Source organism: Pezoporus occidentalis, unplaced genomic scaffold, assembly GCF_034315485.1.
Source record: "Pezoporus occidentalis ecotype Australia unplaced genomic scaffold, CSIRO_AGI_Poc_V1 ctg7, whole genome shotgun sequence".
Taxonomy (NCBI): Eukaryota; Metazoa; Chordata; class Aves; order Psittaciformes; family Psittacidae; genus Pezoporus; species Pezoporus occidentalis.
The window spans coordinates 3,997,911-4,024,990 of NW_026916052.1; the positions used below are offsets into that span (position 1 = coordinate 3,997,911).

A 27,080-nucleotide genomic window follows, 5' to 3' on the forward strand; every position below is an offset into this window, starting at 1 on the left:
GAACTTTTCTACAGATACGTGTTTTTAAATAAAGAATATTAAAAATTTAAAAAGCTATGCTAGTGATACTTATATCAGCCTATTCACCATTTAAAAGGCCATGAAATATCTTCTATGTATTTTTCCAGTTTGATTTTTATTGGTTTTGAACTAAATAGCGTTTAATTCTGTTCAGCTCTTTAGTCTACAGCACATCATAAATTAATACAAAGGTGTACTCAGGGGGGGTTAGTTTGATAACGAAAATGTTTGGAAACTGTATGCTACAAGAAACCTTCTGCCTAAGCATGGTGTAACTTCTGCTGGGAGTATGATGGCATTTCAAACAACCATCCTTTCTGCTTTTTATCCATGTGTCTAAAAAAAGAATTCCACCATATCTGCTTATCCGCTCAGCTCTGTGAGTCAGTTATCCTAGAAAAATCATAAGTAAATCTGATCTTATTCATCTAGAGCAAAGACATGAAACTCATTGCCTTGTACTACTCTCTAAAACAACAGTAGTGGTCAGATGGTACCAAGTTCTGAGCTGGTAGATACATGAGTGTGTCAGTCAAGATCTGACAGTGAGAACCCTTCCAAGCAGGTGATCCAAATGTCATCTGGCTGTGTCACTGCCCAAAATTAAGAAAGCCTTGGCTGGTTTTACTGTTGCCCAGTTTTGAACAATTAAGCTTCTCAAATGTTCTGAAGGAACCTAGAAGCCTGAATCTTTAGAATCTGCTTGACTGCACAGTGACCTAACTGCTGGAATTATTTACTTTCTTTCTAGAAACCAACCAATTCCTTTCCTCCCATAGTCCAGACGTGAAAGACAATGTGGAGTAGCCATCTTCACTACACTGTGTGTTGCATTTCTCTCTGTATGTGCATCAAACAATTACTGCAGAATTTAAGTGCCATCTCTGAGACACAGCAAACCCCAACACCATTAACTAAGGTAGTATAATAAAGAGGGTAGCCAAGTTATGTTGGGGGCTGAAGGAAACCAGGAGGTAACTGATTTCTGTCATAACTTTCAGAGAAGACTCTGAAGGAAAGCCCTCGACACCACTGAACACCTACAAATGGTGAACCTACAGTACTATTTCTGCATCCTCCAGCCTCCATGAATGGGCTGTTTAATTACTTTTTGTCTTATACTGGATAAATCGAAGCCTTGGGTCATGACCCTTATTAATGGGGCTGGTGCATTTAACCCCTGCTGACCCAAGTGTTACTGGCTGGGCTAAAGAGGAAAGGCCTGTCAGAACCCTTGCAGCACTTGGAAGACCACAACCTTTTCTTCAGCCTCTCTCCTGGTCCGCTCCTCCTCTTGCTGTCGGCGCTCTTCTTCCTGCCTGGCCCTGTCTTCTGCTTCTCGTTTGCGCATTTCTTCCAACTGCTGCTGCCGTCTGCGCTCTTCATCCTGTAACTAATGGAGATGCATCTTCAATTGTTTGGTCGTTTGTGAGTAACACGGGTCAAAACAAATTTAACCCAAGTATTTCCATCTAAAAATAACCCTATCTATAGAAAACACTTTACTACAGATAAACCAATATCATTTCCAGCTGTTAAGAGTACACTTTGTTACGCTGGTTTCTCTAAAATCAATAAGAAGAGGGTGGGAAGGGAAAAGATGCACAGAACTACATACATAAAACCACAAAACACACAGAGAGACATTTCTGACATTTTTAGCAGTCCTACATGAACCCCTAGGAGAAGACTGAGGAGACTCGAGTTCCAGACAGCTTCAGCAATCATGGTCTCATAGGTACAGTAAAGTGAAATTAAATACTTGGAACCTACAGCCCACAGCTCAAGTAGCCAATTGGTTTTTCATTCTGCATTAGTATTTAAGCACCGGAAAATCCTGACTCATTAGTCAAAGGGTCAATCCATTTAAAGTAACAGGCTCATTCAACAAGTCTGCAAATAGTCTCAGGAGATAAATAAAATCTCCCACCTGTATCTGCAAACAGATGTGTTTTGGAAAAAGGGGAGCACAAGGCAACAAAATCTTTGACCATCAAGATTGAACAGCTCACATGAACAACTGTTGTCCAACAAACAGTACTGTTTTATAAATGCTTATGATAAACACTGCACCGATGAAACTGAGCAACAATCTAAACTTTGCATGATTCTCTAAAGCTAAGGGTATCTAAGCCCTTGATGGACAGGAATATTTACTAGTACAATAACAGTCACAAGCAGAAATTAAATGGACAACATGCTGTTATTTCTTACTGCAGCGTATGCTTTAAAGTGACACCCCTCCCCAACCCCCACCTTTTACATCAACTGCTATAAATCAATAAATCATTGGATCTTGTTATAAGCTGCATGCAGCCTAGATACTTCTCTGCCTCTGGATTTGTTTTTACACTCTGGTTTCATTTACAGAGAAAGGACCTTAAGACACAAAGCAGTAAGGATATAGGAAAAGAAGCTGAGCTTTAATAGACTCTGGGAGGACAACCTTCATGTAGGGATCTCTTCCTGCCCGCTAATCAACAGGAAATGTGGTGGGTCTTTTTAGAAACTTTAGGTTTTCTAATCAATTTTCCAATCAATTCTAAAAAATGAAGGTTGTTTTGTTCTGGGTTTTTATTTTTACTAATCTGATAATAATTTGCCCCCACTGTTCATGCAGTATTTCTGTTATGGGCATCTTATGACTTTGTACAACAGGTAGTTTTGAAAACATTTGCCTTCTGTATCTTCAAGCTGCTGTATGGACTCACTGCAGTGAAAACACCTCTCATTTCAAGTGTTAAAACCCACTATTTTGGAGCATGAAAGCTAAAGAACAAAATTAATTCATTTCATTTAGGCACTCATTTGGCAAATGTATACTAGAGGATGGTACCTCTGAGTAAATTTCCCTTATTTAGGGCTAAAACTTTTATCATTCCTAACCAAGCCCAACATAAATATAGTGATGAAGCTCAGCATATACAGTAGAGCAGTTAACAAATTCCCTATGTGGATTATGACCTCTTCTTGTCTGGGTTATTAAAAAGACATTATTTTAGCAAAAGAGATAATATTGCTGTCAAAAGGAAAGACAGGCAGTAACTCAGAAGGGTTTATAGAAGAGAAGTAATTTCCTCTCAAAGAAAACCAAAAACCCAGAAAGGGTGAAGGGGAGGGAGGGAACTGCACAGTGAAAAAATACAGAAACATTCCCTAACTCTGGCCCAACTGCATTAGGAGAAAAACTCGGCAGTTCCTGATCCCAGATCCCAGATTACAACACGGATGCCTTTTTGCTTAGCAGCACATATTCTGTTCAAGTGCACTTGAACAAAAAAATTTTTCAAGTTAAGTTAAAGGGGAAGTAGGACTGACTTACTTTCTTGTGACCTTAACTAACAGATAGAAAGGAAAACTGGGCAGGGTGCCCACCCGGGAACTGCTGTCAACATCTGAACCAGAATGATTGCTAAGACGACTGTATCCAGGTCAGAGGCTATCCTAAACATAACATATACGTATAATTTTTGGCCTTTTTACTAAGTAAGACAGAAGCAGGAATAGAGCAACTATTAAGAGTGACATTCCACTTCTTTACCATTAGTAACTAGTTCCTGCTTTGGAGCATTATTACACCAAGGCAGGGAGCGGTAAGATGGTGAAGCATGCCAAAGTACTTTGCAGGCATGTGTTTTTAATTGTATTTATCACACTACTCACTTCAAACTTTATCCCAAAATTTCAAGACACGAAGGAAAACTAGCTTCATGTCCCATTTCTAGTAAGACGGCTATTAGATTCCCAGGTTGAATATTTTGATTTGATACTTCTCTATCCCAATTAGCTTTTCTCTAGTTAGAAAGTCACATTCTCATCTGATTTACTGTACTTCCAGGGTTTCTCCAAAGCAGCGCATTTGTATTATACCAGGTAGAAATGACTGATTCGTGACAGAGAGGAGCATTCTTCCAGCTGTGACTGCATGAAGCAGCTTAGCACAAAGCACTTATTCTTGCCCCCTGCTCTGTCCCAGTTCTACTGCAGACTACCACAGCTCTGTCCTCCCTACCACCACCACATATGCTTCCAGCACTACTTCTACCTAGGATGGCAAAAAAGGCCTCTTTTCTTCTGAGCTACTGGCTCCTCATACAGGAGCTGATGCGCTGATCCGTATCAGCAACGTTAAGATATCAAGGGCACTGGCAGGCATCCAGGAAGGCTCAGATTCCAGACAAAATTCATTTCTCCGAGCACTGCTCTGAATGTTTTAAAAGATGATCCAGAAGAACCTTAAATGTATACCTATTTATTTTTGACTAAAGCTGGGTCAGATCCGTTAGTGGCATAGGGAATTTAAAAAGATACACACTAGCCAAGCTCACAATTCATTCATTCATACATTCGTCATCTTTCACCAGCCCCCTCATTAGCACAGCAGCTATCACCAGTGCTCACTTACACATATATAAGAAGCACTGAGCATCGGATTTTTCTTCTAGAAACAAAGCAGTAACTACTTCGGTATGTGAAGTGGCAAAGGATAGACGCCGCTATGCCCAGAAAGTCATGTGAACAGTATGAAATTAGGAAAACAGAGGTATTTTCCGAGTACAGTGCTCAACACCACCTATTTCAGAATTAATTTCTTCCTTGTTTTTAAAGCTAAATTTATGTACATAATAAATCCTCAACTGATTCAGGCCATGGACCCACCTAGTGCAGTATTCTGTCTCTGACCATAGCAAGAAGCTGCACACGATCCTGAATGTTTCTGCTAGTATTTCCCCAGCACAGTACTAGAGATGTCAGCTGGTGCAGCCTTGTTAATCCTTTGAGCAGCAGTTTACAGGCGTGATGTCTATGACTTTGTCTAATCCATTTTTAAAGCTGATGGTACTGTCTGCCTTCACAAGCAGAAAGATACAGAAGTTTACAGCCAGCTTAGCACAGTACTTTATCTGTACAGTCACAGCACAGGGGACCAGGGCTTAAGCAAAAAAAAATAAGAGTAGTAATAAAAAATATTTATAGATACCAAGCCTGAGAAATCCGTGACGCCTGGCTTGTCCATTAAAGCAGAAAGCTGACATGCTTCACCTGTTTCACTGCTGTCATCTGCTTAACACACATGTACCACACATACAAAACCAACCACTTCAGACAGACTTAGCAAATCATACGAGGTATGCATTTTAAAAGGGGATTATTTTTTTTTTCAAATAAAGCAGTGCTGAATGTTCAAAACCGTATTTTGAACAGTCACGTTCACAGTTCTTTCCAGCAGAACAAGTTAATTATACTAACAGGACTTGCAAGCATTACCTTTCTTTCAAATTGGTACAGTAATTACATAGAAATACTCTTTGAAAGGGATGTATTTCTTCTCTAGAAGACTACAGAACTCTTTTCCCATGCACCCATTTCCAATGAGAGCAATAAAATACACAATTTGCCAGAGTCATAGCAATTACTGCTCCAATCTGAAAGCCTGTCATGTTTTAGACACAAGAGAATGGTATTAACCAATTGAAACTGAAATTATATGGTAACTTAATAATTGCACGTTTATGTGACCTACTTGGAGATACTAGTTCAGGAGCAATTTCAGAGTTTACAATCCATTTTTTCCCTTTAATGAGAAAATTGTGACACCTGTAAACACCAGTGTTTCAGCATGTGCTGTAACAGTGTGCCCTATTAGGCTCTCAGGACAACTTCACTTCAAATTGGAAAGGAATGGTGTTGCTAGAGCTATTCTAAAATCTGCCAGGGTGGGGAAGGAAGGAAATCTTGCCTCACAGCATGTTCATTCGAAGTTGTTAGTAAGATTTTTATAAACACCATTGCACAAAACATCAAATACGAAGTTTGAAATTAGATCACTGCTACAACAAATCAAGCCTGCAAGCAGAACACAACATCTAAAAGGAAGGAAATACAGGGAAAGCAGTCACCACATCTGGAAACATTCAAATGCATGCATACAGTTAACTTACTGCTGATTGTATCACAACGATTTTTGAACACCCAAAAATGCCAAATCATCATCCAAAGCACATAGGGTGGTTATTAGTAACATCAGGAATTGAAACGGGAAAGAGATATTGAAGAGAAAGAAACAAACATACCAAATCTAGAACAGAGATTGCTGGCACAGCAGTCTGCTGCAGGTAGTAAGAAAGGGGAAAAAAAGAAAGATGCACAGTGAAAATAAAGATAGGTTAGACTTGTGCCATTTTCAAAGCATTTTCTTTTATTTGTTAAGTCAGCTGCTTTAGAATGAGGAACTGAATTGACATCATCCTGAAATACAGAAATCAGAACAATCAATAATCCAGTTTTTTTATAAGCACTGATTTGACTCATTCAGCACCTTGGTGACTCTCCAGAGATGTGAGTTACTGCATCTCTAGTAGTACAGACAGTGAATGTTACCAAATGCAAACATTGCTTCAGTTCAAGACAACTTTCTTAGTTCCAAAATGTTCCAAAACGCTGGAAGAACTTTAAGCACAAATAGCATATTAAATCCAGCATTTGGGGAGAAGACTGATAAAATGTTATGCAACACAACTGGCTTTCTATTCATGACACATGGCTTTTTAAGCCTTGCTACAGTGAAATTTTAAAGACACTGTTAAAATGGCAGTTTTGCATGGATTTTTTTATGCCCATAGGTAACTGCCTATGTGCTACAAATTAGACGTTAGTGATGCTGGGCTTTAGCGCAACCTGCTTGCCAAAGATATATTTAGCTTTTCCTTTGTTCAGTTTCCAACTCTGAGGTATCCATTGTTTTACACAGTAATAGTTAGCCACAAGAAAAAAGGAAAGCAATACAGACTGCAGCAAATACAAGAAGAGCAAGTTTAGGAAATCAAGCTGCCAAAATAATCCTGAACTCAAACACGACTGAAGCCCATCGCCATTTCTGAATGTCAAAATAAGCATGTCCATACATTTCTCAAGAATTAAAAACTGCATACCACAGAAGTGAGTCAACTCTTCAGGATAAACAAACAGAAGACAGCATATTAGAGAGATAGATTTTAAGCCTGACAAAGCACAGCTACTGGTATGTAACTTTGGTATCCATGCTGTTATTTCGAAAAGAAAAACAGGTTTTCCTGTATTGTTTCTCAGTAACAACAGATTTGAGACAACAGCCACCAGCAGAGTGATAAAAACTCCATCACACTATTCAGTTGTGTTATCTTATTATGTATATTATGAGCTTTCACAGTACTGAAGGCAAAGTAAGCAAAACTTGTCAGTACTGATGAAACTGAACACCAAGCAAAATCCAGGTATGTATGCGCTGGAGCCCTAGACGGGGTATATTAGTTGTTACAACACCCAAACCACATGTCTCAACCTGATGCTTCCCCTCCAGCGCTGCTGGGGTCATCACTGAGGTGGCAGTAAAGGCAGAGGTAGCAGCTGCCATATGCCTTTACCTGGAGCAGACCAGCAAGTGGAATCTCAGTTCAGTTCACTGGGAACAGCATGCATTCAGTACCTGCGTTCAGGTCTGAGACTGTAAGTAAGAACTCTTAGGGGTAAATACACAGAAGGGGAGAAGGAATGGAGGAGGTGGAATGGGAATCACACTACTGATTCTCTTACAGAGTTTCATTTCAAATGTTTTTGTTTACCTTCATGTAAGCAAAATCCTGCTATATTTAACCTTGTAATCCTAGTCCAGGTACATGGCAAAATCCCTTTATCCAAAGGGAGTTTCTTTCCCCACAACCAGAAAAGTAAATTCAACTGCTAACCTAACAAGTAGCTATGATACTTTCATAATACATCAGTTAACTGGTGAAGCCACTGTAAGTTAGCAATATTAAAATTCAAGGTATTTAAGAAAGCTTCATCCTCCTTTACCCTGTAAGAACATCAAAATACTCAAAGCCAAAGAACCAACCAAGATACAGATTTACAATACTTTTGTCTAGAAAAAATTATCCCTTTTTACCCTTGCTCTTCTTTCTGCCTCCAGTCGCTGCATGATGAGCATAGTATCCACGTCATCATCCTCCTCTTCATCATCATCTTCATCCTTTTGCTTTGATTCCTGAAGTCGCTTTTGGAACTGCCACTCAAGCATGAGCTTGCGGAGACGGTCATTTTCTTCTGCTGTACGATCAGGCTTGTTCTGAAGTTCCTGAATCTCTTTACTCAGCATGTCCACAATGTGCATCTGTTGCTGCTTCTCCAGCTTCTCCTTAGCATCCCGTTTCCAGGGATCAGGAGAGAGGCTGTCACTAGAGGACAGTTCTTCTTTACTAATAGTGATGTACTGCAGATCTCTCCTCTCTATAGTCCGAGGCTGCTGTTGGGGTTGCAGCTCTCGAATGACTGTTTCTTGAGGCCTCTGCAAAGTTGACGGTTTTTCTGATTTCACTTGCTGAAGGGAAACCGGAGGAACCACTGGCTGAGCAGGAATTAGTGGCTGAGAACGCATTTGGCCCAGTTTTCTCTCCTGCTCACGACGTTTCCTTTCTCGCTCTTCTTCCAAACGTGCCTTTTCCTTTTCATACCACCTCTGATGCTCTTCTCTTTTTTTACGCTCAGCAGCAGCTACCTGAGAGGATGCTTGTGCTCCTATCTGATTTGGAGGAGGAGGGGGAGGCAGAGGCAAATCCATTTGTAGTTCATCAAATTCAGACGCATAATGCACTGGAGGAGGCGGTGGTGGAGGGGGAAGATCTGTTCTGATGGGCTGGGAAATGGCCACTGGAGTCGGCTGGCTACTGGCTGGAGTTTTCCAACGGCCAGGTCCACTTTTAGTTAAGCAAGAACCAGGAGAGACTGGTTTGGCTAAATGATTCAGGTGTTCTTGGCTAGATGTGCTAGAATCCACAGATGAATTCATCCACTGATCGCTGTCTGACTTCCGATCGATGTACTCTACATCCTTCCGTATAACAACTTCCAAACGATTCTTCTCTGGCTGGAAAACTTTATCTCGGAGTTCTTCCTGGGAACGAGCTACACGCTGGAAAAAATTAAACAAGGCATGTATTTCATATTCCATCTATATGAAAATATATTTGAAAATGGCTCACAAACCACATTCTTATTACTGAAGGTAATTACTTTTAGTGAATTTCAGCATTTCCATGCTTAGTAAGAATCCCAAAACCTACAATAAAATGTTCTTCTCACTCTTTTTAACTCGTTCAAGTGATGGAAGATGTAGCAACCTCTGAAATGCCTGGAAACCCAGACTGGGAGGAAGACTGAACACAGGATTGAGTTTAAGCTGAAAACCTCCACAGCTCACACAATTTCCCAGGACTATAACTGACACCCCTTCCCCCACATATGAGTATGGGAGTATGGGAGTCCTGGCAGCCCAAACAGTAAGTTCCAGCTTTACCAGCTCTGCCACTCAGGCTTCAGCGTGCTTGACTGAACATTTTTGTTATTGGGAAGGCAAACAGAAAGGCTGCTGAGGGAGAGACAAGGGAATCTCTGCCCACTCTCCTCCATCAGCAGGCTAGATGACACTTGGGAAGCTCTTGTTACTTCAGCGCCATTCACAAGTATGGCATCTCCACAGTTGGGTGTAATTTTACCTATTCTTGGGGCATGGTCTACACTTTTTGTCCCTATTTTAGTGCAACAAACACCAAGGGTTTTTTTCTTTATACAAGCTCAGGGTCTCACTGCACTGTACAACCACCTCTAAAGGAATACCAAAAATCAGGTTTATCAAATCTGTTAATGGTTTTCTTGAAGTACATACTCATACTTCGAATGTTAGGCATTTACTAAACACTCAATAACAATGTACCAATTATCAACAACTGAGAGAAGACTAACAAAGCAAACTCTTCTTTTTCCTCCATCAATGACCTTAAGCATGACCTCTAAAGAATGCCTCCTTTGAGATGAACAAGTGTATTTTTCATGCTCTATTAGTCCAGCAGAGCTGAACACACAGCTATTTGTGTTAGATTTGCTGTAAGGATGCACCTAGCCGAACAGTTTGCTAATGCCTGCAGAACAGAAAACAGGCATTTCATTTCACAGTCAGTTGCTTGTGGCAGCTTTTTTTATAAGCCCAGTTCTTGCTGTAAAGATGAAAAGAGTATTTTTTTAATCTTTTTTTAAAGTTTGTTTTTCTCCAATTTTCAACGTAAAGGAACTATTGTATGGCAAGGAAAACTGTGTACACTTTCAATGCTTATAAGGAGCTAAAGCTTCTAGACATTTGCTCTATGAAAACACTTTCAAGTTATGCATTCAGCCACAAGACAACAGCTCAAATTCAGTATCTGTCAACAGCTTTAACAGATGGGGTTCATCTCAACAGTTTTACCCACCTCATTTAAGCTACTCACTTAAGCTTTTCTTAAGCAGGGGAGAGATGCATGACCACACAGCTGTTCATCCCATTCTCTGCAGGTATTAGCCTCCCCCTGTCCCATCACTGGCAGAAATGCCTTCATCCCATTAAGACAAATGGGTAGGAACCATTCTCTGCAGGTATCAGCCTCCCCCTGTCCCATCACTGGCAGAAATGCCTAGACACTAACTATGCAGATAAGGTTAGGTGATACCAAATCACAAAATGTGAAGGAGTTAAGCACCATAGCTTTTTGCCACGGTTATTTAACTTGTAGCATTCTCCATCAAAATTAACATCTTACCTTGGGTGTAACATCTATTGTCTTAACAGCTGAAATAATTAGGATTTTATATCTATTGATTCTATGATCTCTAACACCAGGAAAAAAAAAAAAGGCACTAAGCTTTTGTTCAACTGGCTTTTGACTGAATTCACTTGCCAAAACACACATGAGGAATCAATACCCAATCCTTACTTTATGTCTTTGACAATCTCAAGACAATTTACATGTCTTTGCTTTTCCAAAATACTGAGCCTGCTGCAAGGCTCTGCTTTTATCCCAAATTAAGAAGAAATAAAATGAAAAAAATAGTAAGAATAATATTTTTTTTTCCTCTACATTTTTAAGTCTCTGGCAGGTTAGAGAAAAGGATGATTCAGTGACTGGATTTAGTAGATCTGGATTTAATTTCCCATGTGGATTTGAGTAAAGTCTTCATTTACAAAGAGCAGAACAACATTATTTTTTTAAATTATAAAGGTACAGAGGGGTAAATGCATTTCCGGTCAAGAAGCATCTGCACGTTGATAACAGATGCAACTTGGATGTATTTTTTAACTGAGAGTGAGGAATGTGCTTCAGTGAAGACCCTGGATAGATCTCAAAGTACCCATTTATTTAATTTTTAATACCTTGCTTTGTCACTTAAACCACGCATCCCGCAGGCAAAGAGATTTTTCCACATAAACCTTCTTGGAAGAATGAAAGATTTATTTTGCTTTTCAGAAAACCACAAAGCATTTTACAAGACAAACCCTACTACAGCCTACACCCCATTATCTCTAACAGGGGATTAAAACATCCCAGATAAGAAGGTCTGCAGAACATGATAACATAAATTCTATGGGAAGCAGAGAGGGAAAAGAGTAGGGTTTCTGAACCTAAGCCAATCTTCGCAAAAGTGTAACTGCTGTTCTCCCGCACTCCCCTGTGTGGTAGTTTGTCAGAGATTACAGAGAGTTTAGTGTTCTGCAAAAACATCTCCAGCAGCCTGGGAGTGGAAAGAAAGCATTTTGTTTCTGCTTTTCTCTCATACTGAAAGAAGTTACTTCTCACCTGCATTGTACTATTGATCGAATGATTACTTTCTGCCTGGACCTGTGGTTTTTCTTCGTAACTTGGCCACTGGCTCGGAGCTGGACCCATTCGATCCTGGGACTTTGAAGCTGGGAATGTGAAATATTCCCTAGTATATGTCTGTGTTGGGATGGGATAAGCTTCAGGTCGTGGGGGCAGAGTCTGCTCCTGAAAAAGGTAGAAAGAACGTAAGGTACAAGTTTCTCATCAAACAGATCAGCACAGAATATTGTTCTAAACATGCATTTTCCAAATGTTTTTTTTTGTTTTGGCTCCTAAGAACATTACTCGTCAGGAGCAGGAGATAAAGAGGTTGTCTAGTATCAAATACAGTTGTGGTTATGAGTCATGTTTTTATGATCTGAAAACAAGTACAGAATGTTGTACAAACCTAAGAAACCACAAGAACAACTTCATGAACAAGACTTAATGTAATCAAAGCTGCTTCAGTCTTTCATAAGCAGTAATAAGCAAAACTCCCACCCAGTCACTAACACCAGCATTATGTTCAAATAGTTAAGCGAGATGCTGGTTTGACTAAAGCACACTGACGCTATTGATAGCCAAGGAAAGTTTAATAGCCAACATTTTGCTTGCCACTTCTGACCTCTGTACAAAGATTTCCAGTGGAGACCGAGGTTATTTTGGTGGTAGTTCCAGATGCATAAGCATTCTTTCCCCCAGGGCTTGGAGGCTGATCTGTTGGAAAGTTAAAGGAAGCATTTATATGACTAAATGATGATTTACATAACTTAATAAAATAGTATTATTCACAAAATAACTATGATTTTTCCTCTGAATAGTTTTAACAAGAGGCTTGCTGCAAATGTTACTATTACATTGGCATCTTAATCCATTCTTAAAAACAGTAACTCCCTTTTTCAATTCAACACCCTCTAAAACTAGTGGAGGAGGCATCTCCCCTTAAAGAAGCATAACCTTACTTACTTGCTACATTGGGACTGGAGCGATGATCGGCTCTGTTCTTCATTAATCTATCATCCCCTGGCAGCTTCTTTGGTTCACTGTACTCCGTCCATGGCAGCTGAGGGCTCTCAGGTGACCCATTTTGAGTGGAGCTGTTGTACAGCTCAAAACCTTCACTCTTTGGTCGAGGTTTACCTGAGCCACGGCGGTCAGAAACTGTAATAGTTGGATATGTATTTTCCCCCTTTCACTTTACATTAACTACTGTCTAGAATATTCTTTTCCAAACCGGAGCTATCTTGCATTTATAATTAAAGATGAGTTTCCAGCAAAGCAAATGCTAGATTTTAAAATCTTTAATTCTTCAGATATACAGTCCTACTCTTGTACCAACTATATGGGATTCCTTCGATTTGCATGCTTCAAAAGAGTTTTTGAAAAGGTAAAACAATATTTGGAAAAGCCAAATGTGCTTTACTGAGAAGTCTCTTGCTGACTCTCGGAGGCATATGGCAGCTGGGAAGGTGTAAACTCTGATAATAAGGATTTATTCTTTTAACCCATTCTTCTCTACACTGTAATACTACCCCATATGTAGAAAACATCTTCCTTCACAAAATTACATTCTTTACAACATTATTTTACATAAGACTTGAGTATGTCTTTTGTTAGCTCAATTAAGTAGGATGATAACACTGGAGAAACATCTGAGAACTTATTATCAGACACAGAAACCTAAGAAGATATGTTTCAATATTTCTAGTTAAAAAAAAAAGTAAAAAAAAATTCAATGGCAAAACGTGTTCCATGGGCTTCTGTTTCTATTTATTTCTCTCTTAGTAATTACACTGCGCTTTGTGGTTACAAGGAAGTCATATTCTGAGAGGACGAGAGAAACTTTTATGAAAGGAATAAAAAAAAAAAAAGAAAAGCCATTGAAGCTTAATGCCCTTTGTATTCATTATATTCCATTTGTTAAAATGGACAAACTAGAACTGTGTTTAAATGGGCAATTTTTAAAGGGTACACATGCAAAGCCTTTATTCATGATTAGACTAGCACCATTTCAAACAATACTGAAAAAGAGATGAACTTTTCATAAAAAAGGAAACTCTTTTCTGTGCAATGATGTTTTTTTTCTCATTTGTATTTGGTGATATACGGCAAGCTACTGTGACTTACTATATTTTCTGTGTTCTAAGACTTATAAACCTGCTACTGACATAAATAATAATAGCATTTTTACCTCTTTGCATCATTGGGGATGGCTGATTAAGCAGGGTTGCAAGACCATGGTATATTGCTCCTTGTTTTGCTACTTCTAATGTTACTACAGAACCTGTCCTAGTCATAAGTTCTGCTGCCCTGCAATAAAAGCCAAAGCAAACAAAACAAAATAAAATTAGGCTTACTTAGGCTAGTATTACTTAGTTTTTCTTACTATCAGTTTGTATGTCATGATTATTCACATTTATTCTAGTAATCTTTTGTTTGACAAAACACACTTTTTCTGATTAATATTAAAGTCACTTTGAAAAAAAATTAGAAGATGTTGACTGGAAGATAAGCTTATTAAGAGGACAACATCTACAAGCAAGTGCTATTCCCAATTTCTGCAATTAAGGTCAGAAGCCACAATATTTAAAATCAGAGCTAAATAAAGTTTGCTTAAAACTAAAGCCCAAACATGTAATGTATCTCTTCTAGATAGGTAACGGTATCATATATGGAAAATATTTCACAAAGTAGTAGTTATAAAAAGCCTAACATTAAAAAATAAAAAACAAAACAGAACCAAATACAAAAAAAAAACCCATCCCTTTGGAATAAATTATTTCTCTGGCATTTTTTTCATGTAAAGACACCCAAGGAAAGCATTCCGTACCTTTCCTGGGACAGGCCCACCAAACTTCGACCGTCAACACTGAGCAACTGATCCCCTGCAGCCAGACGACCATCCTAAATACATATTCAAAGGAGAAGAAAATTTTCAATACATCAATGCCAACATGGTCTAAATTAAAACAATTGTTCACACATACTAGTAAAACAAGAATCTGAAAGCATTTCCAAAGGATCTTTCTACCTTTGAACTTCTGATTTTAAGAATATTACTAACCACGTCTGCAGCACCTCCCTTCACAACAGACTTGACATATATTCCAAGTTTATCTTGACCAGCACCCTACAGAGAAAGAGGCATTAATACATTACATTTGTATTAAGCATTCCACAAGTGTTAATCAGAATTTTACACTGCTAAGTTTTCATAGCTTTTATATATCCCCAAACTGGAAAAAAAAAAAAAATTATACAGAAGAGTTATTCATTTAAAGTCAAATGAAAATTTTAATGTTACACCTATTAAGCCTGCAAGCATTATTAGAAGAATATTTACTCTCAATGCAAGCTTGAATAAGAAAGAAAATACATTAACTAAAATCCACACTTCATAAGTTTGTTCCAATCCCCTTCTAATAAGACTTATTTGCACTTTTATACGCACTGTTATTTTTATACCTCTATGTATTATGTTCCAAAAAACTTAAGTTTCCCTTGCTAATAACCAAATGAAACAAGGTAAATTGCAGATTACAATTAGAATAATTAGAAATGCTTTTTACATTGACTTGTAAAAGGACCGTATAGAAGCTAGTGTAAAGGAACAGTGCTGCCAGCTTTACAATAAACAAGTAGATATTATATTTACTAAGTCTTCTAGAGTTGACAGATATTTAAGTTTATGCAAAACCATGCAATTTTGTTCATAAAACATCTGCCACAAAGTATTATGCTAAACTTTGAAAGGACTGTTAACAGTGAACTCACTGAGAGGCAACCAACACATTCAAGACAAGAGAACATAAGCATCTATTCAAGCCATGCTGTTGCGTCATCCACATGCTCCAATTTACAAGACACCACACAGATCAGTCTAAATGTTAGTACAACAGACCTTTAAATTGCCACTTACAATGTAACACAATGGCTTGTGATTTCATTATCTGCTATAGCAAACAGTACCATTTTACTCTGCAAGTTGCTTGGGAGTGCCACGTTTTCAACAGAACGGTTTTTAATGTAATGTTTCTTTCTAAAATAAACCCCCAAGTTGCTTTAATACTGAATGTGCAACTTCCTGATCCTTTCCCCACCCAGCTTCCAACTCTTTTGGCAGCAATTGCTCCCACTGTTACAATAAAGTAAACTAAAAACCAAATTATTCAAAAGCTAATGCTGCACACTGTTTTCTAAGCAAGTGAAAGACCTATTTTTATTCATTATATCTTGAGTTAATCCCAAAAGTTTGCTCAAAAGCCACAGAAAAGGAATTCCTTCGAGTCCCATGATTCCAGATTAACATTCTACATGTCCACATTTTTCATAATAATTGCTTAAGCCATACTTACAGGAATAAAGGAGGGAAAATATGCAAAAAAATAACTGAAATAAGGACACTTTCTTTGTATGGAAGGACTATAAAGGCAATTAAAATTTAGTTACTTTTTTGTTTTTAAAAGACTCTAAACAACAAGGTAACTACAGAATATTTTTAGCTTTATACCAGAAAAACTGGTTAAAGTTGTGAGGAAACACAAGCCAGAAGACAGACAGATAAATACAATGAAAAATTAAATCAAGCTTCAAAAATCTCTTCTTTTCCCCAAGCAACCAAGAAGCATAGGGAGGGATGATCTAGTTGCCAGAATACCTACTCTTCCAAGACAGATCTGGCAAAGCTGTAAAGCCAGGAATGCTTCATGACTCGAGGGTGACATGGGATAAGAAGGAATTTGTCCTTATATATGAATAACTGGATAAGCATTGGATAGGAAGTTACTAGTTTTCACAAGGAATGGCAGTTTTCAGAGAAGCCCTAAATGAATGTGTTCTTTACCATGCTTGTAAATCTTCCAGAAAGAGGGCAAACAATAATGTAACTAAATTTACCGTATAGAATATTTATCAAGTGAAAACCAAGAGTTGGAGAAGGATCACATGATGCTGACCACTGGAGCAATAATGGGGGGGGGGCAGAATGTATTTCACTGTTTCAAATGTGAAGTAATGCTCCAACCTTAAAAAGGATCAGGCCCCATCAGGGCACTGTCAGCAGAACCAATTACCACCTCCCTTGTTGAGAACTGAAAATTGACTGGGTTTATATGCTCCTTCCTCTGCCTCCAACCACTAAACATACCTATAGGCAAGCTCCTTCAGTTCCAAAGGGCAAGACAGTCAACAGCAACTCACCCACCCACCCTTGTAGTTATAACATTATACATCATGTAGTTATATGTAACTGGAGGGACCAAACAGCTGCTTTTCTTAGTGGTCAGACAGACCAAGACTAACCAGAAGCCTCTGAAGCCACCCAGGATTGACACTGCTTTTAGCCAGTCCTAGCTTCGAAAGATGCTAGCTTGATTATGATTGTTAGTACACACTAAATGAAGGTGAAACCTTCTGTTTATGCCCACGATATGTACACTGGTTTGCAGACAGTGATGAGAGAGGCATTTGCAATTGCACAAATACCCATATAATAATTTTTAAACTAGCTTTAACTCCTTGAGAAAGTTCTTTTCAAAGCTATCTTTGCGTGCCAGCTCAAATACCTGGAAGCCAACAGAACTAATAGAAAAGAACAAACAAAACAGAAACCACCATGGTCACATATAAAAGGTTCACATTTAGAAAACTGTTCATAATTCTGATTACTCCATTACAAAATGACACCAGCAGAACCATGAGGCTCAGAGGGCAACAAAGGTGATCAGCAACAAGGAACAGATTTCTTGAGAGAACAAACTAGATATGGACTCCTCAGCTTTGCAGCAATCAAAGAAGTGAAGGTCTACGATATTACGAGTGGCATAAATCGGATTATTTATCATCTTTCTAATCAGCCTGAAAAGAAACGTTTCTTACTCATGCCATCATAGCTAGCATATTTTAAAGAGTAAAAACCAAAACCAAACAAAACACAGCAACAACAAGGAAACCCACCCAAAATATTTTTCATAGGATTTCATAATTAAATTGGGAAACTGCCAGGAACAAGACTGCTGTAGATACCAAAGTATAAGCATAGACAAAAAAAGATCACAAATTCATGGTGGTGTTGAGCCCTTCAAGGGCTTTCAGAAACAAAAACACCAGAGAAAAACCCCACACAGATACAATGCACTCTGGAAGAAATTCTGCAACTACAGAAAGCTAGAAACCAGGAGGAACCATCTTGTACTTTCTGCTATTTTCTTTGGCTAAATACCCCACAGCTGGAGGATACCAGCTCAGATGGAGTTATGCTGTAACTGTTCCTGTACTCTAAAGCTGTATAGTAATTCTTCATTATGATTTGAAAGAGCTGGCATTTTATTCCTTGCCCCTTCTTCTTTGATGTTTCTTATGAAGCTTATACAGTTTGTCAATCCGTTTCCTGTTTTTTAAGAGACGTTATGAGCAGATGTGTTAGCTCCAAGTCATCTCACTTAATACAAAACTAATGAATTCTGAAAGCATAAAAAAATCATTTAAAAATAAATCTCTACAGATTATGTAAAAAGTCATTATCGGCTACCACATCTACTCATATATTATTAGGACAAATGAGTTCCTCCTCTGCCTAATTCACATGCCATTTAACATGTTTGTATCAACATGCCAGTGCTCTCACGCTTGGGAAGACTTCTCACTTAAGCATCCTCAAAGTTAACTCATCATCTTCCTCCAACTTTTACCCTAAGATTTATAGTCGTTTGAATCAAAACTCTTAATATCTATTGAAAGAGAAGAAACTGCATTAGAAGTAAATGTACAGTAAGTAAGAACACAACAAGGATGTTAATATGTAGTTAGACACACATACTGCTCTCCAAAGTAAGCAAAACTCTCATACAAAGCACGTGGATTTTTCTCCCATCATGTACCAACATTACAATAAAACAGGTTTCTTCGTAAACTGCTTATTAACCTTCTGTTTTTCAAAGGAACAAAGTTCAACATAACAAACTATTCCATTGTAAACAAGACAGAACAATGACGTGTGTATCAGTAACAAAACATGGTAGACATTCTTTTCACTCACTTTATTTTCTCCAATTCTGAATACCAAAAGTATATGTATTTGTAAAGCCGTTAATCCAAACAGAAGAATGGAACTGTAGAGAAGTTAGATGACTGTGGAAAGCAAGAATGTAGGCAGTATGAAATGATGGCTTATTCCCTGCCCCAGTTAACATACTGGAACCTACAGCACATTTTCTCATATTCACACAGCCAACTAGAAAACACCCAAAACTGTTTGCCCCTTTTAAGCTCGGCACAATTCTCTGCTTGACTACAAGATTTTTAGATGCTAAATAAGGCAAAGGAATGAGTTGGATATTACAATCTAACCTTAGCTTTTGAGACAGCCTAACAAGAAACTAGTCACTTTCCATCACATCCGCTTATCATCTGGGCCATCTATCAAGCAACGCATCAGTGTGCAGTAGTCCATACTTGTTTTACAATTAAGAGTTCTTTTGCAAGCCTCTCCTTGCTCTAACAGGATTGAGCTCAAAATACGGCATTCACTTAAAAAGTTACTGTAGAAGAGGTAGCATTAAAAGAAAAAAAAATTACAGCTACTTCTATGGAGTAATCAGACCAATGAAGACAAGAAGCAGATAAACTACAGTGATCTGAAAAAAAGAAGCAATTACTTCTACACTAGAAGTATATAAAATTGAGGATATGCAAGACCACAGTAGTGGTGAATTATCAAAAATGACAGGAGGAGAACGTATTTTATTGCTATGTCACAAGATAAGTTCTATAACTCAAGACTTCCTTGTCAGTAACAGAGGAAACTTTGGCTCACATAGATTATATCAGCCATAAAATCAGAACATGCCATATAGCACAACTGTAGATAAAGTAGCAGTTTGAATAACAGGATCATCAGATACAGTCTTCCTAATGGCAGCATCGCAGCTGGCCCACAAGCTGGTGACTCAATCACCATGGAAGCATTAAGAGCAGGCAGAAAAAATCCCGCCTTCTCCTGCCTTCCATTTGGTATTTGCCAGCACAAGCAGCTGTAACTGCATGGTGGAAACAACAGGTAAATTCGTCCGGTGAGCATCAACACACTGCTGGGTTCCCAGGTAAGCCACCAATGCTATGCCACGCCACACCACGTGAGGATCTGTCACAAAGTGATGGGCTGGAGGTGCTGAGACACCATGCAGCCCTACCAGTACCCCAATCTAAAGGTATCAGAGTAGGAACGAAAGTCTATCTGTTGATGAGGTTATAACCTCTGAACAATTAAGCTATTCCCATCCTCAAACATTATGCTACTCAAACATCATGCTCCGCAACTAGCTTAGGTGGATCATGAACTAGATGTACTTTCTGTGAGGTTAGTCATATTCTTGTAAGTTTTAGATCTGTAGGATTACCTAGTTCTGTCACTACCTATAATTAGAATTAAAACTATGAAAACTATTACAAAAACATCTTTCCAGCTGTTAGGAACAACAGCAAGATCTAGTATTAAGTAATTAAGGAAAAACTATGCCTCTGCAAAACATATCTGTGGGTACAGCACCTACCCAAACTGGTAACGCTCCTGCCAGTTAACAGGAAAGTCTTGTCATTACTTGTTCTAAACCATCACTTGCCCATACCTGCTTAGCTTCCCATACTTTGTTTATCACTGCAATAAAACTGGAGCAAGGAACAGCTTCCAGTAAAGACTGGCAGAATCACATTTAATTAAAGAAAGGAATACACTTCAGTAACATTTTTTAAAAATACATTACACGTATCAAAAAGTACTTTACGTAAAATGCAAAAAAGTTCCCAATGAACTTTCAGTACCAAAGATTTCAGTCTTAAATACATGAACATTTAAATGTTTTCAAGCTTCACATAAACAGCAACAAGAAAGAGCAGTCCGAAAGTGAAGGTATCTTCACTGTCTAGTTATAGTTTGACTGAATCCACAAGAAAGTGTCATAGTTACAAACCTGTTCAAAGTAACATTCCAATTTAAGCAGCTTCAGAGGCCAAGACTACCTGGCAAAACACTCTGATTCACATAAACCATCAGAGATTCTTTTAAAATATTTTCAGGACGGACTTGGATTTTGCCCAAATACGCAACCATTTAAAAGTACTTCATTTTAATAACGTAGATATCACATATGCAGCTATGTATAAGCATAAGCAAATACAACTTGTTGAATTATTAGGATCTGGTATCTCTCATTACATTTCAAGGATTGCACTGTTTACCCAAGTCAGTCATAGAATCATAGAATGGTTTGGGCTGGAAGGGACCTTAAAGCTCAGTGTAGTTCCAATCCTCTACCACAGGCAGGGGCACCTTCCACTAGACCAGGTTGCTTCAAGCCCCGTCCAACCTGGCCTTGAACACTGCCAGGGACGGGGCAGCCACAGGTTCCTTGTGCAGCCTTTTCCAGTGTCTCAGCACTCTTTTTTTGTTACGCTTCTGTTGTACTGTATAAAAATGAAACAGTTCAAAACCAGAATGAATCCACCCTGCAACTAAAACGCCTACAAAAACATTAAGACACAAATGTAGCTATCAAGCCTGATACCAGCCATAAGGCCTGAAATCTTTTATCTGCCTACGCCCAGAGTAGAATTCACTGATTTTTATCTAATTCTCTGATTCCAGACTTTTAAGTTGACACAGAAGATCTCTAAGTTCTTATAAACATCCTTAAAGGCAAGTTTATGCAACAGAATCAAGTCTCAGTCTGACCTCCCTGGCAAGTAATTAGTCTAGAAGCATTTACATAACCCAAGCTTGTAAGTATTTTAAAGAATATCAGTTTACTAAACTATGCAGTCGGTTTACAAATGTACTGTCTAAGAGGCAAACCCGAAAGGTTTCTGGTCACCCAAACACTCACATTCCCTGAAGCTGCATCCATTTTTTTTAGGTTGTATCTGGATGAATACATATTTACCTACTGCACGTACTGAACATACTACATCTACATCTCGTTAAGCTACTTGCTGTCAGCTCTGAGGAATAAGAAAGGACAACTTCGTAGGTACTGGTCCCACCTCCAACGAGGGCAAACTTCTCTGGACTTGCAAATAAGAAATGCCCTCCCCCCCCCATTTTGTCAGAGGACTCAGATGACTTGAGACCAATACAGAAACTGTGGAAATCTGTCACTGTTAGACAAAATACTTCCTAGCATGCCCCATATAATTTCCATATATAAATGAGGTGAACCAGCCTACCGTATGTAAAAATGGTCTGTTAGTTGTGGCTACAGCTGCTCTGAGTCATGTTGTACCCTGACTTAAAAAGAATTTAGAAGTGACCCATGCTCCACATATGTAAACTCCAGCTTTCCCCTCACAAATCCTCCTCCATGGTGGTGGAGGAAAACACAGAACTTTTTTGGAGATGGAGGCAGTACAGTCAGTATTGTGCAAAACACATCCAATTAAAACAGGCGGAGATTCAAACTTTGCTGACCATCAGCATTATTCACTGGTAAAGAAACATTTAACATCTATGACCAATTCCCCTTTAAGTGGAAAAATAGATGAAAAACAAGTGCCTTACTATTTAGAGGATAACAAAAGCTAGATTGCACACAGTACAGGACCATAGGACTGTAGCATCTGACAACTTAGAAGCTTTACATCTAATGTATCCAGAAGCTCTATTTATAAATAGCCCCAAAAGAAGACTGAAAAGTTCTGTTCTTCTCTTTAAAGGAACTAGATTTACCTGTTAATTTTTATTTTTTTTTAATAGAAAGATGTTTGCGATCAAAATTGACCTACACACAAAGTAAGCAAGTTAATAACACGTTCTTGATCTTACTAAAGCGTGCTTCTCCCAGGAGATAAAAAGACCAAAGAAACCAGGATGTTCTGTAATGGGCTCCCTGAAATAGCGCTGATTTTTATTTTTCATTTGTTGGGTTATTTTATCAAATCATGGTATTCAGAAACCTCAATAAGGCAATTAGATTAACACGGAAAGCAGGCATGCTGACAGAAAATAGCTGTGGCTGTGTGCTGAACTGAAGTATATATATTTGTAACCATTGATTTCTCTCATACTCTGGAAACTGTGTGCTTCTAAAAGATGGTCTCCATTCTACAAAAAACAAAGCAACTAAACAAACTAGCTAAAGCAACTGGCCTGAAGTCTCATTCTGAGACTGGAATCAAGTATTCAACAGTTCCTACCTAACTCCTGCTCTCATGAAATATGAAAAGTGGCAAGTAAAGGGGAAATGATTAATAGGCAACATTCATAAAAGACTGAAGTTTTATTAGTCTTTCTTAATCTTTCTGAAAAGGAAGCTTCAATATAAACACTGCAACTTCAGATTCATATGATATTCTACAAATGCATAAAAGCACTGTTCATTTTTAACTAAAGAAACTAAATAAACAAGCCTGTTTTCTCATTTGTTTCTCTCTTGTTTTAAAGGAAAAACCTGGGTTTGAGCTCAAGGAAAATACACTGCTTGAGCTCTATTTCCCCAAACAAGAGTCAACTTTTTTAACATACATTTGCTATAAATACTCTATGAGCAGTGACATGCTAAGGGCTATTCAGAGTTACGTATGAAACTACAAATTGTATCACAGGTTCTGTGATGCTCTTCCCTGCTAAGGCAACTCTGAACTAATGCCTCAGTTTAATTAGGTCTATGGATAGAGCTTTACAGGCAAGACATACCAGGTAATCTATTTTGGAAAATAAACCACCCTGCATCTCTGCACTTCTTTGAAGATATGGCTCTTGGCTCTATAGCTGCGCATGACTTACAATCAAACACAGCCCCCCTCCCCAGCAGAGTCTTCCTCATAATGCTGCTCTACAGTTTCACATGGATACAGCTTAATCCAGTATCAGTACATACATGGCCATGTACTATTAAACACCCCAATTTCTACTCCAGCTGACAGTATTATTCAACAGGTATAAGTCTACACAGAAATTGTTCACTTCTGAAAGCCTCCTACATCAACAGGAGTAAAAACTTTAAAATTAAAATGCTGTATTAACATATATGTAAGCAAAATTTTGGAAGTTATTTGAATGCCAGAACTGAATGAAGTCTGGTAGAAGAATTCTAGCTAAAGCATAAGTGCACTATAATTTTTTCATGCTTGCTAGCTAGTGCCCGCATGCAGAAGGTATTAGTGCAAGGAAAAACTGGCACTTGAATTCCAAACCCCACTCTATTCTGGAAGGCATTAAGGGTCTGGGTCACCCATCTGCAGTATCAAGCTAAACATAAACAAATGAAAAAGACAAAAATACTCTACTTGAGCAGAGCTGCGGTTTCACAGATAGCAAGAAGAAAAATCACGCTGTGCTGGCATAAGCTTCAGTTTTTACGCAGCATATGAAAGCATTAGCGAAGTTTTATAGTACATCTACAGGGTACCAAAATTTAACCAAAAACCCCGCCAGAAGTTATGAATTGACAAGAGACAGGCAAGTTGCTAACACACAGCTACTTATTTGTTCACAGTGAAGACTAAACTGTCAACTTGCACACCATCTTGCTCCTGCAAGACTGAGAAATCTGTGTTCAAAACAACAATTATTTTTACTTTAAGTTCTGTCTAAGAAGCCTGTTAAGGCAACATCAGTAGTTCAGACTGCTGATGTGAATTAGTATCAAAGATTAAAACCACAACAAAACTTCTACATCTTACTCCCAACATTTCAATTCATTTATGCTGAGAGGAAAGGGCAAAAATTTTCCTTAAATACTTAGAAAGCACAGACACAAGAAGACTTCAGACACCAAGGTATCTGAATCTTAAGAAATCCTAAAACCTGGAATACAAGTAAGGAGCTAACAAACAGTTAAAAAATATTCCCATCAACTGTTTATATTTGCAGACACAGAGTAAAGAGAATCATATTTGTATATTCTGTTACCAGTGTTATCATCAACTTGGGGGACTGGGGGGACGACGACTGGGGGGGGGGGGGAGAAAAATTTCTACCTGAATGTTTAAGCCTGTTCCTTCTATGCAGAACTCCTATGAGATATTTGTAGAACAAACTTGCACAAAAAATTCACATCAAAAGTAATATTCCCAATAGCCTGAAACCCCCCTTAAATTTAACACCTTAAACTGACTGTTAAAGTGATGAGCAACAGCTTAGAAAATAAAGTAACTCTGAATGATTTAATTAAACCTTCAAAAACACACAAGGTTGCCAAATAATAATACATTAAGATGCCACACACTTTCTTTTAGAAAAGTCCCTTCCCCAGAGTATTTATTGACGAAATGTCACACTGCTTGAAATGCTTTTATTAAAAAAGAAACACCTCATCACCATTTCACCCTACTTTAGCTAGCACTCTGAAAATATTTAATCTGACCAGCTGTTAAACCCCTCTAGAAAATACACTGATTTATATGCCAGCAGGGGCATATACATCTGCATTTTGAAGTGCTTATATATATTTTAAGATAACTTTTCCTGTTATACTAATAGAAGATGACTGAGCAAGAAGTTGAAGTGTGTCACACTTTAAAGAATTAAATCATAGCATACTAATGAATATAACCAGCATGCAAAGATTAATCAACAAAACCTTCTCTGTCATTCTCGCAGAACACAGGGATGCTTTCTTTGGTCCAGTAGCAATCTAAAATGAATTTAAATGCCTGTACTCTGGGAATGTGTTGAACATAAGGTATCCTAACTGCAATGTATTTGCATGTTCTGGTCTTTTCAGAAGCGTCTAGAGAGTATTAAAAATCTTACGTATATACTGTTTGGGAATTCATTTTCAATTATTCTAAGATTTTATAAGGGAAAACCAGACTTCTAGAGGAACCTGGATTAAAGCCAACTAAATATGACAAGTAAACAGATCACAGGTCATGCTATTCATGCTCTGCCACAGTAAAACAGTAGTTATCACACCTGAAACTTTAAATATTAATAGACACTTCCACAAATGTGAGAAGTGCATGTGAAGAACAAGCTAAAAAATTAGTTTTTTCTTTCTAGACTTTAGGAAGTTAGCTACTAACATCTGACTATATTTAACTGCATGCTGTATTACATCGTTGCTACACGAACAAATAACTACTGGCAGGTTTAAACAAGCAAGAGAGCAGGAAAAAGTACAGGGAGAGTATTTAAAACTTCAGAGAAAAGTCCCAACAGAAACCTGAACAGACTTACCATGGATTCTGTTCTTCCAACAACAGAAAACCACATTTTGATCTCCGGGACTACAGATCCTTGAAAGAAAAAAAAACAATTCTCCACTTCTCTTCCAGCCCTCAACAGCAACCACCGCTCTAGTCTGCTTGATTTTCCAAGATACCCATCAAGATAACTCGGAGCTGGATGCTATGACACAGGGTAGCGTTTATCAACACCAGCTATAACCAATACAATATTCAGGCTCTTACGTAATCAGTTATTCTGTTTCTGACTTCCATTTACTTTAGAGGCTTTATTAAACTTTGAAAACTGCTAGGAAAAAAAAAAAGAAAAAAGAAAAACAAAAAGGGAGCCCTTTTGTACAAAAGACAAAACCTCCTCCAAATTAAACAGGAAGTAATGTGCTGGCCCACAGATGGCTAAGAAGTCACATGCAAAAGCCCCCAAAAAGCGATATATTTTTAAAGTAAACTGCATGCACACACTGCTTCCAAATCATCTGGATTTCATAAAAACTTAACCACAATGTGGTTGGGAGTCTGGCAGCTTTTAACATCAAAATATCTTTCAGGGTTACAGCAACCAAAGTCTGCACACAACCTCAAAAAGCAATACTGTTCCTGCTGCCCAACCACTCCTACTAACTACTTTTCCATACACCTATTATAAAAGCTACTGCTAATAAAGATACAGGAGTATTACTGTAAGAAAACATGCAACACCTACAAAAGGGTAGAACAAGTTACCTTTTTGGATCACATCTGAAGCTATACAATTTGACTTTAAATAAAAATCTATGCAAAGTATTCAGTTTAAGAAATGCTATTAGGTATTTTCCCAATTTTTAAAAAAAGCTAACCAATCTCCTAACACACACAACAATGTTTACAGTGCTCTGGCAGCTAACAGTTGCTTGAGAACTAAACTTGTTTTCTCTGGTATGTACGCATATAGCATACATGCTTACTAAATGGTTGCTCAAAGGGGCTGTCCTGCCTCAGAAACGCCCCCACAGCAAAATGAAGTGAATGTACAGCATTTCTGCTCACTGGCACTCCTGGCAGGCCTCTAAAACTTCTATTTCACAGCTATTCATATTTTATCTAATTAGAAGTAACACACCTAAACATTTTACCTGTCCTTAGGTAGAAAAAGGTACAAATACAAGATTCCCCAGGGACCTAACACTTTCATACACTCCTTGACTCATCTCCTTTGGTTTTGTTTTGTTCTCACATTAACGTCAATGAGGTTGCAAT

At 38.2% G+C, this 27,080-nt stretch overlaps 1 protein-coding gene across 26 annotated transcripts in view; it reads right to left on the reverse strand.

The window, feature by feature from the left end:
- AFDN (afadin, adherens junction formation factor) overlaps positions 1-27,080 on the reverse strand; it is a 113,991-nt gene that overhangs the window by 8,233 nt on the left and 78,678 nt on the right. For 10 of the 26 annotated variants that reach the window (XR_009969091.1, XM_062641814.1, XM_062641813.1 and 7 more), the window contains 9 exons: positions 14,731-14,796; positions 14,497-14,570; positions 13,858-13,976; positions 12,633-12,827; positions 12,292-12,383; positions 11,664-11,852; positions 7,946-8,968; positions 6,096-6,131; positions 1,280-1,414 (listed from right to left, as the gene is read on the reverse strand). Coding sequence is in view for 25 of the 26 variants with exons in the window: in XM_062641814.1 (XP_062497798.1) it covers positions 1,280-1,414; positions 6,096-6,131; positions 7,946-8,968; positions 11,664-11,852; positions 12,292-12,383; positions 12,633-12,827; positions 13,858-13,976; positions 14,497-14,570; positions 14,731-14,796 (1,929 nt within the window). In the remaining variant the exon portion in view is untranslated. The remainder of the gene's footprint in view (positions 1-1,279; positions 1,415-6,095; positions 6,132-7,945; positions 8,969-11,663; positions 11,853-12,291; positions 12,384-12,632; positions 12,828-13,857; positions 13,977-14,496; positions 14,571-14,730; positions 14,797-27,080) is intronic. The other 16 variants (XM_062641817.1, XM_062641828.1, XM_062641825.1 and 13 more) reach the window with 4 other exon arrangements.